Source organism: Monodelphis domestica, chromosome 5 (genome assembly GCF_027887165.1).
Source record: "Monodelphis domestica isolate mMonDom1 chromosome 5, mMonDom1.pri, whole genome shotgun sequence".
Classification (NCBI taxonomy): domain Eukaryota; kingdom Metazoa; phylum Chordata; class Mammalia; order Didelphimorphia; family Didelphidae; genus Monodelphis; species Monodelphis domestica.
This window is the reverse complement of record NC_077231.1, coordinates 87,172,569-87,186,137: the sequence shown is the minus strand read 5'-3', so window position 1 is coordinate 87,186,137 and position 13,569 is coordinate 87,172,569. Positions and strand designations below refer to the sequence as shown.

Genomic DNA, 13,569 nt, shown 5'->3' with positions numbered 1-13,569 from the left:
AGATGTGAGTGTACTGAGCTATGAAACAGTTAAACTACCAACTCTATGGCCTCCCATTCTGGGGAACTGGGGGAGAAGGAGGAAACACCACTGAGCTGTCCATTGTCCTGGTTCTGAATTCAGTCACTGGTGCAACAGAGGGAGGACCCCTCTTAGGAAGTGGGGACTCAGTGGGTTCCTTTGAAAAAGGTACAATTGGGCTAATCTGAGCTCCAATCATGGCAGTGTTCATCATACTCCTAACAAAGGGTGAAGGGACAGTCCTGGACTACTTGGTTCCTTTGTTTAGGCTAGGCAAAGAAGTGGAGCCCCTGTCTGACTGTGGGGCTGTGGAATACATGCATTCTGAGTGATTCCAGGAGCATCTGTGTTCTCTGAAAAAAAGGCTGAACACTGTTTCTACCATCACTTGGTCCTTCTGTAGACAGAAATGAGCTTGTTTCTCCACCAGCAGATGTTGAGATAAGCCTGACTCTGTTACTGTCTGGGCATCCTGCTTCTCTGGAGTGGTTTACCAAGGTCCATCCTCAGACTCAGTTTCCTTTACATTGAAATAAGACATTAGCACAAGATAAATCCAAGGCCCTTTCAAGTTCTAGATAACTGATCCTATGAGGGTAACCAGAATGAAAAAACATCTCAACACCATATCCACTAAGTATCTGTTGAAGTAACTGTGGAACTTTAACTCAGAGAAGTAATGGCTCAAAGGGAACATGATGGTTGTTTTCTAAGTATTTGAATGGTTTTCCTTTGGAAGTGTTTTCTTGGAAACACTATTTTGGTTTGTTACCCAGAGGAAGAACAAAAGCAATAGATGCAAAAGAACAAAGAGAAATTAAGGTTGAGTGTCAGGAAATCACTTTCTACCACTGAGCACTGCCCCAAAATGAGAGGCTGCCCCAGAAAGTAGTGGGTTCTCCTCTATGTAAAATCTTACTGAAAAAGTTAGAAATGCTGCACTGGGGATGCTTGTTGGCTACTCTGGAGTGGGGATTCTGCAGTTATGGGTGGGACTCAGTCCAGTCTCTTTCTCAAGTATAACCTGCTTTTCATTCAATAATCCTTGGGGACTTGAAAGCTATGGCCAAACCAATTCTCAAGAAGCCTGTTCCTCTGAGATTCTAAAGATGAACCAGTGAATTACTGCCACAAAGCAGAAAATGAAACCTCAGGAATGGTAAACCCTCGGCAGAGGAGGGATAGAGGAGTTCTCTAATGCAACATGGACAGTAGACTCAGGGGCTAGAAGTCCATTTGTCTAGGCTGGGACAGACTCTACCCAAAACTCCTGATGGTGGCTTGCTAGGTCCCATAGAAAAACAGGCCATTATCTTTGGCAGGTGGCTACCTGCCTCCAATTCTGATTAGAAATTTACCAATCATAGAAAAGTTTCTGAAGGGATCCATGTTTTATTTTTACCAATATCCTTGTTTCATCCCAAATGAAGTCTAAAGAAGGCACAGATGAGAACAGGGAATGCAATAGATGGTCAGGCTTAATTAAGGGCTCTTATCCTGGCCTACATTGGTTGGTCAAACCGAAAATATTTCTCCCAGGGGAAAGAGGAAGCCCTATATAATATGCCTAGGAAGAGAGATCAAAAGAGCATTATTGCCACAAAGGCTTGAAGCCAAGTGCCCTTCACAAAGGTATCTTCACTGCAGTCTCTGGAGGTGATTTCACTGGGTTTTCTGCAAAGAGTAGGAAGGAATCACTCTCCAGGAGAGGAAGCAAAGAGGAGGCATTGTAAACTTTAAAATTTCTTAGACTTATAAATGTTGGAAATTTCACCATTGGGAAATTTCATACTTGGAAAATTTCATACTGATAGTGGGAACTCTATTGGAATGTGAACCCCATTGGCAAGGGAGGTTCCTCCTCCTCCCTTCTTACAATTACTTTAGGACAGAAACATTTTGCTGAACAATGGAAAAGGCTGCAGCATAGATCAAAATTTAATTATTCCAATCTCCACCATACTCAGGGTAACAGGATTTAGGAAGGGCTGCAGCAAAGGATCAAGATTTAATTATTTGAGAATATGACCTTCAACAGACATGTGCAAAGCCACAGACCTCTGGGCTGTCCTGGGATAAGGTAGAGCCACCATTGGCACAGGGAAGACATGGACAGTGATTGGTAAATGTGAGAACTAAGGGGAGGGAACTTGGATGGTTTCCTTAAAGATAGCGGGGTCTGAGGACTAGGGGTGGTTGGTTGGAGAGGTTGTGCTCCGAGAAGCTTGCTCTGAAGGAAGCTGGAGGTGGAGGCCCCTGAGACTGTTTCTCCATTTTGGTCACGTGAGTGATATGGACTGATCTCTTTTCTTTGCCTCAGCTATCTAAGGGCTTGGGCCTTTTGGCCCAGCCTAAACAGAAGGGGTATTTAAGCCCTATTCCCTTCACTCCCCTTTCTCTCTCCCTCTCTCTCTCTATCTCTAATACCTTTCTTCCTCCTGTTTGTAATTAAACTCCATAAAAGGTTGACTGCTGACTTGAGTTTTCATTTAGGAATTACATAGCTGAATTCTTTGGTGACCTTAATTTAATATATATCAGTCTTTTAAAGTGATTTCCTTGTCACATTTGTGGCTGACCACACGGGAGTCTAAAGAATTCTCTCAATAAACTTCTGAAATTCCTTGCCTTTTTACTCTACCGTCTCACCACTTAGTCCCTTTTAACAAAAAACTTGGCTTAAAGACACAGCTACTAGAACACATGAGTATAAAAAACTTTTTCTCTCCTCTCTTTTCTCCTTAAGTTAAATTGGAATCAGCAGTTTTTCTTTTTCTTCCCTTTAATCTTAAGGGACAGCTGGGTGGCTCAGTGGATTGAGAGCCAGGCCTAGAGACAGAAGGTCCTGGGTTCAACAACAAGATTACAACAAGCCATACTTTATATGTGCATGAGCGAAGAGGACTAGCCTCTGGTGTGTTAACCCAGACTTTGGGACCTTCTCAGGACCCAATTGTTTATTATTCTGCCCAACTAGACCAAGTAGCAGCAGGAGCACCACCATGCCTTAGAGGAGTCGCTGCTACAGCCTTACTAGTAACAAAATCCGTTGATTTAGCATTGGGATGTCCATTAACAATAATGTGCCCACATGAGATAGAAGCATTATTGATAAAACATAGAACACAGGCATTCTCGGATCAGAGAATTACAAGGTATGAAATAACCTCATTAAATAGTGAAAATATTACCTTGAAAAGCTGTTCAACTCTTAACCCTGCCACCTTGCTTCCAGATTTACCCACTTCTGGAGAACCATTACATAACTGTGAAACATTAGTGTCCATGGCAGAAAAGCCTTGAGATAATCTCTTGGATACTCCCTTAGACAATGCAGATCTGATTTTATTTACCAATGGTTCCTCTTTTATGAGGGATGGCATACGTTACACTGGAGCTGCCTTAGTCTCAGAATTTGCCACTGAATGATCAGCTTCACTACCTTCTAACTTTAATGCTCAAGGAGCAGAACTCATAGCTCTAAAACAAGCTTGTATAATTGCCAAGGATAAAAAGGCAACAATTTATACGGATTCTAGGTATGCTTTTGGCATTTGTCACTCAGTCGGGATGCTATGGCTCCAAAGAGGATTTTTAACCTCAGCTGGAAAATCCATAGCTAATGCAGTAATTATTAATAAAGTTCTTTCTGCTCTCAAACTGCCTAAAGACCTAGCTGTAGTTCATTGCTCTTCCCATACAGGTGGCTCTGACCCTGTCTCTAGAGGAAATGACCGAGCAGATGCCGCTGCAAAACTAGCAGCCATAGAAGGACCTGGATTAATTTTAACATTAACAACCACTGATAATTTAAATTTATCACTTTCCTATAATGAAAAGGAAGTGGAAAAATAGAAACAAAAATTTAAAGCAAAACAGTTTAATGGAGTATGGGTGTCATCTGAAGGAAAACCCCTGCTCCCTAGAAGTTTCTATAACCAAATTTGCCAATCTATTCATAAAAATGGTCATTATGGCACCCAGGGCATCGTGGACTCTGTCAAGAGAGTATGGATAGCCCCTGGTATAACTACTATAGCCTCTAAAGTATGTTCAGCCTGCCCTATCTGCCATGCATATAACCAACATGCATATTGTGGAAAAGCCTTTGGGGGATGTCCTCTGGCTTACACACCTTTTGAACATCTACAGATAGATTTCATAACGATGCCAAAGGCTGGACATTATAAATTTTGTCTAGTAATTGTAGATCAACTAACCAGATGGCCGGAAGCATTTCCTACAACTCAAGCCACAGCAGATTTTGTTGCAAAGATACTTTTAAAAGAAATCATTCCTCATTTTGGCCTGCCAGCACATATTGACTCCAATAGAGGGAGTCATTTTACCAATTCTGTCTTAAACCAAATATATTCTTGCTTGGGGATAACTCTAAAATGCCATGTTCCATATCACCCCCAGAGCTCAGGCCAAGTGGAGAGGATGAATAAAGAACTTAAGACTATGATTGGCAAATTATACACTGAGACCCATTTAAAATGGCCTGAAATTCTCCCTCTGGCCCTATTTTATCTTAGAAGCAGGCCTAGAGGAGACTTACATATTTCACCATTTGAGATGCTTTTTGGACATCCACCTATACAGGCTAAGCCTTTCTCCCTGGCTTATACATCGCTATTAGGGAGAGATATTACTATTGCTTCCTATATACAGGAGTTACAGAACAAACTACGTGAACTTCATGAATCCGGAGTTGCAGAACAACTGGACCATTAGGCTTTTCTCTGCATGACCTGAACCCAGGAGATAAAGTTTATATCAAGAATTTCAAGCCAACTGGAGCAACTCAACCTTCATGGGAAGGACCATTCCAAATATTATTAACTACTCCAACATCTATAAAGATTGGAGAAAGGGACTCTTGGATTCACGGCTCACATGTGAAGAAAGCATCTTCTGCTGAGACTGATTGACTCTATCCTATTATATGAATGGTGACTCTACCTTATCATATGAATTAGAGATAATAATCCATAGACAAATGGATGCTGTTTTTTCAAGAATATATTGAATTACTGATTTTTTTCTTATTATTCTTATTTCTTTTCTTTTTTGATCAGAATATTTGATTTTTTTCTCATTATTTGTACTGAAGGTACACATAATTAATATTAATATTATTTTTTTCCTGCAGTAATACAAGTTAATATATATATACTCTTGCTATAATATCAATATGTGCCTCAAAGCTTTAAACTATGGGAACCTGCCATTTATTGATAAAATATTATAGGACTGTGATTAATGTTTGTTTCTGATTCCAGGAAAAGGGATAAAAATAAGGAGTAGAGACTAAACCTGAATAGTGCCAGAAATATTTTTTAATATATTTTATTTGATCATTTCCAAGCATTATTCGTTAAAGACATAGATCATTTTCTTTTCCTCCTCCCCACCCCCCAGAGCCGACGCGTGAGTCCACTGGGCATTAGATGTTTTCTTGATTTGAACCCATTGCTTTGTTGATAGTATTTGCATTAGAGTGTTCATTTAGAGTCTATCCTCTGTCATGTCCCCTCAACCTCTGTATTCAGGCAGTTGCTTTTTCTCGGTGTTTCCACTCCCATAGTTTATCCTCAGAGTTGTTTTGATTTGCATCTCTCTGATTATTAGAGATGTAGAACACTTCTTCATGTGCTTGTTGATAGTTTTGATTTCTTTATCTGAGAACTGCCTATCCATTTCCCTTGCCCATTTATCAATTGGAGAATGGCTTGATTTTTTGTACAATTGATTTAGCTCATTATAAATATGAGTAATTAAACCTTTGTCAGAGGTTTCTATGAAGATTTTTTCCCAATTTGTTGTTTACCTTCTGATTTTAGTTACATTGGTTTTGTTTGTACAAAAGCTTTTTAGTTTGATGTAGTCAAAATTATTTATTTTACATTTTGTGATTCTTTCTATATCTTGCTTGGTTTTAAAGCCTTTCCCCTCCCAAAGGTCTGACATGTATACTATTCTGTGTTTACCCAATTTACTTATGGTTTCCTTCTTTATGTTTAAGTCACTCACCCATTTTGAATTTATCTTGGTGTAGGGTGTGAGGTGTTGATCTATTCCTAGTCTCTCCCACACTGTCTTCCAATTTTCCCAGCAGTTTTTATCGAATAGTGGATTTTTGTCCCAAAAGCTGGGATCTTTGGGTTTATCGTATACTGTCTTGCTGAGGTCACTTTCCCCCAGTCTATTCCACTGATCTTCCTTTCTGTTTCTTAGCCAGTACCAAATTTACATCTAATTATATATATTAATATGTGGGGAAAATGTTTTGTGTAACTCTCATAAATTGTATCATCATGAAGTACTCAAACAATTACAAAGCTTGACTATCATGAAGGCTTCCTATATCCCTGAGGGAAAAAAAAATCAGACGAGTGAATGACATTTCCCCATCAAAATAGAATTCTAATTCTTTTCTTCTTATATTTTGGAAACTTCCTGTAGTCTTGGCTACAAATGTCTAAGTGAAATATTACTGCATCCTGTCCTACATACTTGTGGGATAGAACTTACTTTAAACTGGATCTATACAAGGCCCATTTTGAATTTTTCTTATGTTTTTGATTATTTTTCTATTCTTTTGATAATTGACACATACAAGCCCATAACTGAAAATTGCATTCTGAGCTAAACTTGATGTATTTATTAATACTTACTTCAGGGGGGATTGTATTTTAATTTAAAATCTAAGAATATTTTTTTGAATTTTTTTTGTTTGTTTGAGATTGTATTTTTATAAAAATCCAAGAATTTTGTTTAAGATTTTACTGTTATAAAAAATTCAAAGATTTTAATTCTGTTTGAGAAAAGATCTTCAAGAAAGAAGCTTGAAACTTTTATATCCAGAGAATGAACTGTTGCAGAAAGATGCTGAAAACCTACACTTCATCAAGAAGATCAAGAATGAACTTTGGATATGATTTGATTGGACTGAACTTTTGATTGAACATTTATTGTAATTGTACACATTTATGCCAAAGGGGACTGCCCCTAATTTGGCTTTCTGACAATAGGCCTAGCAAAACATTGGTTTTGCTTTCTTTTCTTTTCTATTTCCTCTCTCACTATTCTAATTTGTTTTAGAAAATTGAATATTGTGTATATCTTTAGTTAGAAGTGAATTTAGAACTACAAAATGATTATGTTAAATGATCAATGGGGAGACTAGTCCCCAATAATCATCAGGGGCTTTGTAAACCTTAAAATTTCTTAGACTTATAAATGTTGGAAATTTCACCATTGGGAAATTTCATACTTGGAAAATTTCATACTGATAGTGGGAACTCTATTGGAATGTGAACCCCATTGGCAAGGGAGGTTCCTCCTCCTCCCTTCTTAAGATTACTTTAGGACAGGAACCTTTTGCTGAACAATGGAAAGGGCTGCAGCATAGATCAAAATTTAATTATTCCAATCTCCACCCTACTCAGGGTAACAGGATTTAGGAAGGGCTGCAGCAAAGGATCAAGATTTAATTATTTGAGAATATGACCTTCAACAGACATGTGCAAAGCCACAGACCTCTGGGCTGTCCTGGGATAAGGTAGAGCCTCCATTGGCACAGGGAAGACATGGACAGTGATTGGTAAATGTGAGAACTGAGGGGAGGGAACTTGGATGGTTTCCTTAAAGATAGCGGGGTCTGAGGACTAGGGGTGGTTGGTTGGAGAGGTTGTGCTCGGAGAAGCTTTCTCTGAAGGAAGCTGGAGGTGGAGGCCCCTGAGACTCTTTCTCCATTTTGGTCACGTGAGTGATATGGACTGATCTCTTTTCTTTGCCTCAGCTATCTAAGGGCTTGGGCCTTTTGGCCCAGCCTAAACAGAAGGGGTATTTAAGCCCTATTCCCTTCACTCCCCTTTCTCTCTCCCTCTCTCTCTCTATCTCTAATACCTTTCTTCCTCCTGTTTGTAATTAAACTCCATAAAAGGTTGACTGCTGACTTGAGTTTTCATTTAGGAATTACATAGCTGAATTCCTTGGTGAACTTAAATTAATATATATCAGTCTTTTAAAGTGATTTCCTTGTCACAGCATCTACTAACCTGTATAGTTAAGGGCATGTTTTAAACCCTTACATTCTTCTGCCTTGGAAACAATACATACTATATGTACAAAAGAGTGGTAAGGACTAGGCGATGAGGGTTAAATGCCTTGTACAGGGTTACACAGTCAGGAGACATCTGAGGCCAGATTAGAACTGAGGGTGGCTGAGTGCTAGAAAGCTGTTTGTCAGTTGCTACAGGACCTTCTGCTGCTCTTGGGTTTAGCATTTGTGTGGTGCACACCACATCAGCTACTTTGTCTGCAGGAAGGAATGAGGGAGGGGTCCAGGGATCTGTCATGATTAACTCATAGTGTGCAAGGTAGCAAATGCATGGTACTCACTTCACAGCCTAAGATTGTATGCATTCTGTTATTAATATTTACTCTGACTCCAGGGAAAATCCAATTACAAAACTATATCTCAGATTTGGATATCCCAGGACCAATAGGACTATTCCGTTTTCACCAACAAGCAGTGGAGCCACACAGACCACTTAGGCAGGCTACCCTCCTATATAGTGATCTGAGGGAGACAAGACTGATTTAAGAGACATAACTTGGAAATCCAAGCTCCAAAGTAGCCCAAAATAGGCACCCAGAGAGGAAAAAGCCAGGGGAGAGATTTCACCCAGGAGACAACATGGTAAAATGGAAGGAGCTCAAGAAATAGAAGGCACTGTATACCTGGGTTCAATTCCTAACTTGGATACTTACTCCTGCTGTGACTTTGGGCAAACCTCATCTGTAAAATGGGGTCTTTGTACTAAATAAACTTGATGTTCCCCTCCAGACTTATATATTTTCTAACCCTCTGATGTTCTGCAATGTATTCTCTCCTGAAGGGCATTACAGAGGAAATATATATTATAATTATATTATATAGTAATATAATATATATAAAAATTATATATATATATAAATAATATAGAGCTAATAATAATGTTTCAATAACACTGTATGACAACCACTGTGCTTATAAAGGCTACTATTATTTGATTATTTCATCTTAAATTCACCATATTATAGATGAGGAAACTGATGCAGGCAGCAATTAAGGGCCACTGATTTGATCACGGTCATGCAGCTCTAATAAGAGTTTGAGGCTGAATTGAATACATTGCCTATCATAAGTAAATTTGTTTGTGCTCAAACTGATGCCAATAAACAGGTGGTATTTTGGTTGAAAACTCAAGTTATTATCCTAGGGGAAAATATAGAAAAGATATTCAATATTGATGTAATGGAAAAGAAATGGATACTCAAGGAATAGCAGGTAGATCCAACACACGAGTTGGAGAAGTAATCATCTATTCTGATGATCAAAAAACCCTTAGTGATAGATGAGCTTCGATGTTTAATTCAAATATTAAGAGTCTTACTACAAAGCCTATACAGAGCATATACTGAAGAAGGCTTCTGAGAAAAACAAACTGTTTGTAATCTTCTTCCAGTGAACTCTGGTCCCTGTGATTAAAACTTTTAACAACCTTCTTCTTCTACCTATTTCATTCTAACATTTTGAAAAATAAAGAGACTTCAGACCACAAATTTTTCCTCCTACTATCTTCATTCAACTGTATCAACCACGTAATTAATATGAGATGAAGGAAAAGCAGTACAAATAATGGTGAAATGGAAAGCCCTTAAAAGAGGAAGGATGACCTGGGAGGAAAGAATTTCTGTCAAACAGAGAAGGCAAAAAGGAGGCTTCTACTGACCTGAAGTATTGTTGGCAGTCATTGTGGACACCGAGGAGTCATCTGATGGGGCGATGGTACCATCAGGCAAAGATGTGTCAAATTTTTTTCTTCCAGAAGCTAGTCTTCTGTTTAACTCTATGGGAAAAGGAAGTCAGTCAGAAAGTCAATCAAATAACACTTATTAACATTTATTGGCTTGAGTACCATCATGAGGAAGGCAAAGTACAAAAATTGTTTAGAAAGATTCAACATTCAAAATATACTGCCTGTGTCTTCTCTCTCTCTCTCCTTTACTTCCTTGTATTGGCCCCACAGGTCCCTCTTTCTCAAAGTCCATTGAATCACTTAAATCAATTGCCCAAAATAATGACAGTCAATTTGAGCCAATAGGAAGGTAGGAGTGGAGAAGGAGAAAAGATAAGACAAAAAAAGTAAGGAGGGGAAGAAGTTATTTTGAGTGCCAAATGACTCCCTTCCAGACAGTCTGAAAGGGAACTGGAGTGACCATGACAGAATATCGTAAAACCCCTGAAGTCAGGTCCACCAATACAGATTGTGAAAGGAGAGAGTCAGGAGTGATTCCCATGGACTAACAAGATCCCCAGCAGGAGTTGATGCTTCCTTGTGAATCCACTGGAGGTGGTGGGAACAAGACCTGTCTGCAATGTGCTCTTACTCCCTCCTGGGCTGCAAAGACCACTTCCTCAAATCCTCTTCCTTTGAATGACTCCCCTTGGCAGACTAGTACATGTCATCTACTGACAAATGTTCACTCTCCTCAAATAGCCTCCTAGAGAAGCAGCCGGCAAACTCTCGCTTCTCCTACATCTTCCAAAGGATAAAAAGGGCCATCTACTTTCAATCAAGAAAAATAGATACTTAGGAGAAAGCTCCAAAGAGAGAAACTGAGGAAGAAAGAACAAAAATGTTCCCAGAAATGGAAATTCAAATGCAAATCACCAAGAACCAAGAATAGCACTTTAATATCCATGAGATGGAGAACTCTCAGAAAGAGGAAACAGAAACTGGGTCCCATGTACATTTGTCCAGCAGAGTCAGCAGACATTGACTCTTACAAACCTGAAGTACTAGCACTGGTAATGGACACCAGGGACTCACTGGCTGGAGATATGGTATCTTCCTGTAACGTTAGGTCTGCCAGTGGCAGTGTTGAGACCTAGGCTGTTGCTCATACTTTTAAAAAAGAGATTTCAGTCAATCCCTTATTCAGCACATACTTATTGAGAATTACTGTATACCAGGCAGAGCCCATTCAGATAAGGATGTTCTACAGAAGTCCATACAAAAAATCTGAGTATCCTTGATCAATCTATCCCTTTTCTTAACTGCCCCAAGGCACTTACCACAGCCCAATTTTAACTCCTATGTAAAGGCTTTGACCAAAGTGAGGAAAGGAAGGATCATTCGAGGCTCAAGGAAGACAAGATGACATTGAAGAAGAGTAGGAGAAACTAAAGTGACCATTAGAATCCAAAATTCTCCAGGGGAGGCTCTATCAGAGAATGGAATGTCTTCATGTTAAATATATATAGTTTCTTCCAACCTTAAAGCAGAAAGTAATCAACCTCCCCAACTCAAACATGACCCTGATCTTCCAGAGAAGAAACAGAGTTCATGAAGGACCATGAACTGAACCAAAGACTTTACCTGCTTTTTTCTTTTTCCTATGCATATGGGTGCACATTGCACCCATTGTTCAGGGGAGAAAATGAAAAAGGTAAGGGTTGATGGGGACCTTAGTCCAAGGTAGCCCAACTGAGCTGAGTAAATTTTTTTATAGGGGCCTTCATTGTGATGTCAGAATCAACTGCATGTGATGCCTTTGAAATGGGAACATTGCTCATAGAGACTGAGTCAGATGAAAATAGTAAATGTTCAGCTAATGCCTTTCCCTGAAGAAGAGATCTTTTTGTGGAAGCAGTTGAATGGACTAGTTTCAGGATATCTGCTAGTGATAGGTTCCCACCCTGAAGTTGTGGCTTCACTAGGGGTGCCCATGGGGGGAAAGAGAAAAGAGATCCCTTTTGGGCTGATGTCTGAGGAAGGATCAGAGTCTAGCATACCTTTAGACTCAACTGATGTGGAATGATGTGGGAGAAAGTTAGTGTCCATAGACTCTCTTGAAGAAGCTTCAGTAGTTCTGGGGATGGGATGGTCCTTAAAGAAAAGAAATGATTGTTTGGGGGTGTCTCTGGACATTGTATCCCTGTAGCACAATTCATAGTGGGAATTGGTAGACTGAGCAGAGAGCATTGTGAAATGTGAAATGGGGGTAATTTTGAGTGCATTAATTTGAAAAGATTTGGTAGAAATAAAATAAATTCTGTCAAGATTAGAAGGAAAGCAGAAAATTGGGAAGACATTTTTATACACTCAAATGTCAAACATATAGAGATCTTTGTGGTGTTTGTAAGAAAAACAGCCATCCCCAAATTGATAAATGGCCCAAAGTTATAAATAGACAAGTTTTAGATGGAGAAATCAAAGCCATATATAGTTATAGGAAAAAAGTGCTCCAAGTCACTAGTGATTAGAGAAATGCCAACTTCTGAGATATTCTTTCATACACATCAGATTGGCTAAACTGACCAAAGGGCAATTATTGGAGGGGATGTGGAAAAAAAGAACAAATACATTGTTGGTGGAACTGTAAACCAGCCAATCCATCCATTGTGAAGAGTTATTCAGACCTACGCATATAGTCATAAAATTGTATAGACTCAGGAATCCCATAACTGTGTCTGTTTTCCAAGATGATCAGAGGAAAGGGAAAAGAACTCATATGTTCTAAAAGATTTAAAGTAACTCACTTTGTGGGGTCAAAGAATTGGCAACTGAAGGGATGCCCATTAATTGGGAATTGGCTATACCAATTGTGGTACATGATTGTGGTTGAACAGTACTATGCTGTAAGTAGTGATGAACCGGGAAATTTTTAAGGAACTGGGAAAGAACTACACAGGCTAATGAATAGTGAAATGAGTAGAACCAAGAGAACACTATACACAATGACAGAATTAATACTAGAAGAATAAATTGTGAATGTTACCTCCAGCATGTAAACTGAAAGGTAAAAACATTAAAGATTTAAATTGTATAAACATACTGGTCTCCCATATAATACTTTCTTTGATGCAGATAGGGTGGGGAGGAGGAAGGATACTTGTGTTCAGAATTTATTATTTATATGTGAAGAAAAGTAAGTTAAACATAGCAGAGATTTGTAACTTCATTTATGTACAATCTTGTTCATTGTGTATAGATATGTTTGTTTTATTGAGTTTTTTAAACTATTGAATAAAATTTAAAAAAGAAAAGCAATAGGCAAAATATTGCTTCCCCTAATTCTTCCAAAGGAAGTGTCCGAATTCACAATCCCAAAGGAATAGAAATTGGAAAAGGTTTTAAATAGAGAAATCGAGGAAGATAGAATTAAATTTTGTGAGGAATAAAGGATTCTAGGGCCCAAGAATTATCCATGAAATCGAGACCTTCCAAAAAGGAAGAAAGAGAAATCAAGCATTCCTGAAGATTTAGCCAGTACAGGGGGGACAGGAGAGACTTTTCCTAACGTGAAACACTGACAGTAGTGGTGGGCACTAGGGCTGGCTGGCTGTTAACTTGGTATGTTCCTGTAAGGTTGAGCTTGTAATGGGGGTGCCAGCACCCAATTTCTCATTGATGCTCGCAAAAAAGGGAATTGTTCAATCTATCCATTAGTATATATTTTCTGATTATTTGCTGTATGCCAGGCAAGGAG

General features: G+C 38.9%; 1 protein-coding gene across 2 annotated transcripts in view; it reads right to left on the bottom strand.

The window, feature by feature from the left end:
• LOC130454523 (mucin-16-like) overlaps positions 1 to 11,563 on the bottom strand; it is a 56,243-nt gene extending 44,680 nt beyond the window's left edge. For both annotated transcript variants that reach the window (XM_056798727.1, XM_056798728.1), the window contains exons 1-2: positions 11,457 to 11,563; positions 9,807 to 9,923 (exon numbers count right to left, since the gene is read on the bottom strand). In XM_056798727.1, coding sequence (XP_056654705.1) covers positions 9,807 to 9,923; positions 11,457 to 11,502 — 163 coding nt within the window. In that variant the 5' untranslated portion in view covers positions 11,503 to 11,563. The remainder of the gene's footprint in view (positions 1 to 9,806; positions 9,924 to 11,456) is intronic.
• Between the last annotated feature and the right edge of the window lie 2,006 nt (positions 11,564 to 13,569).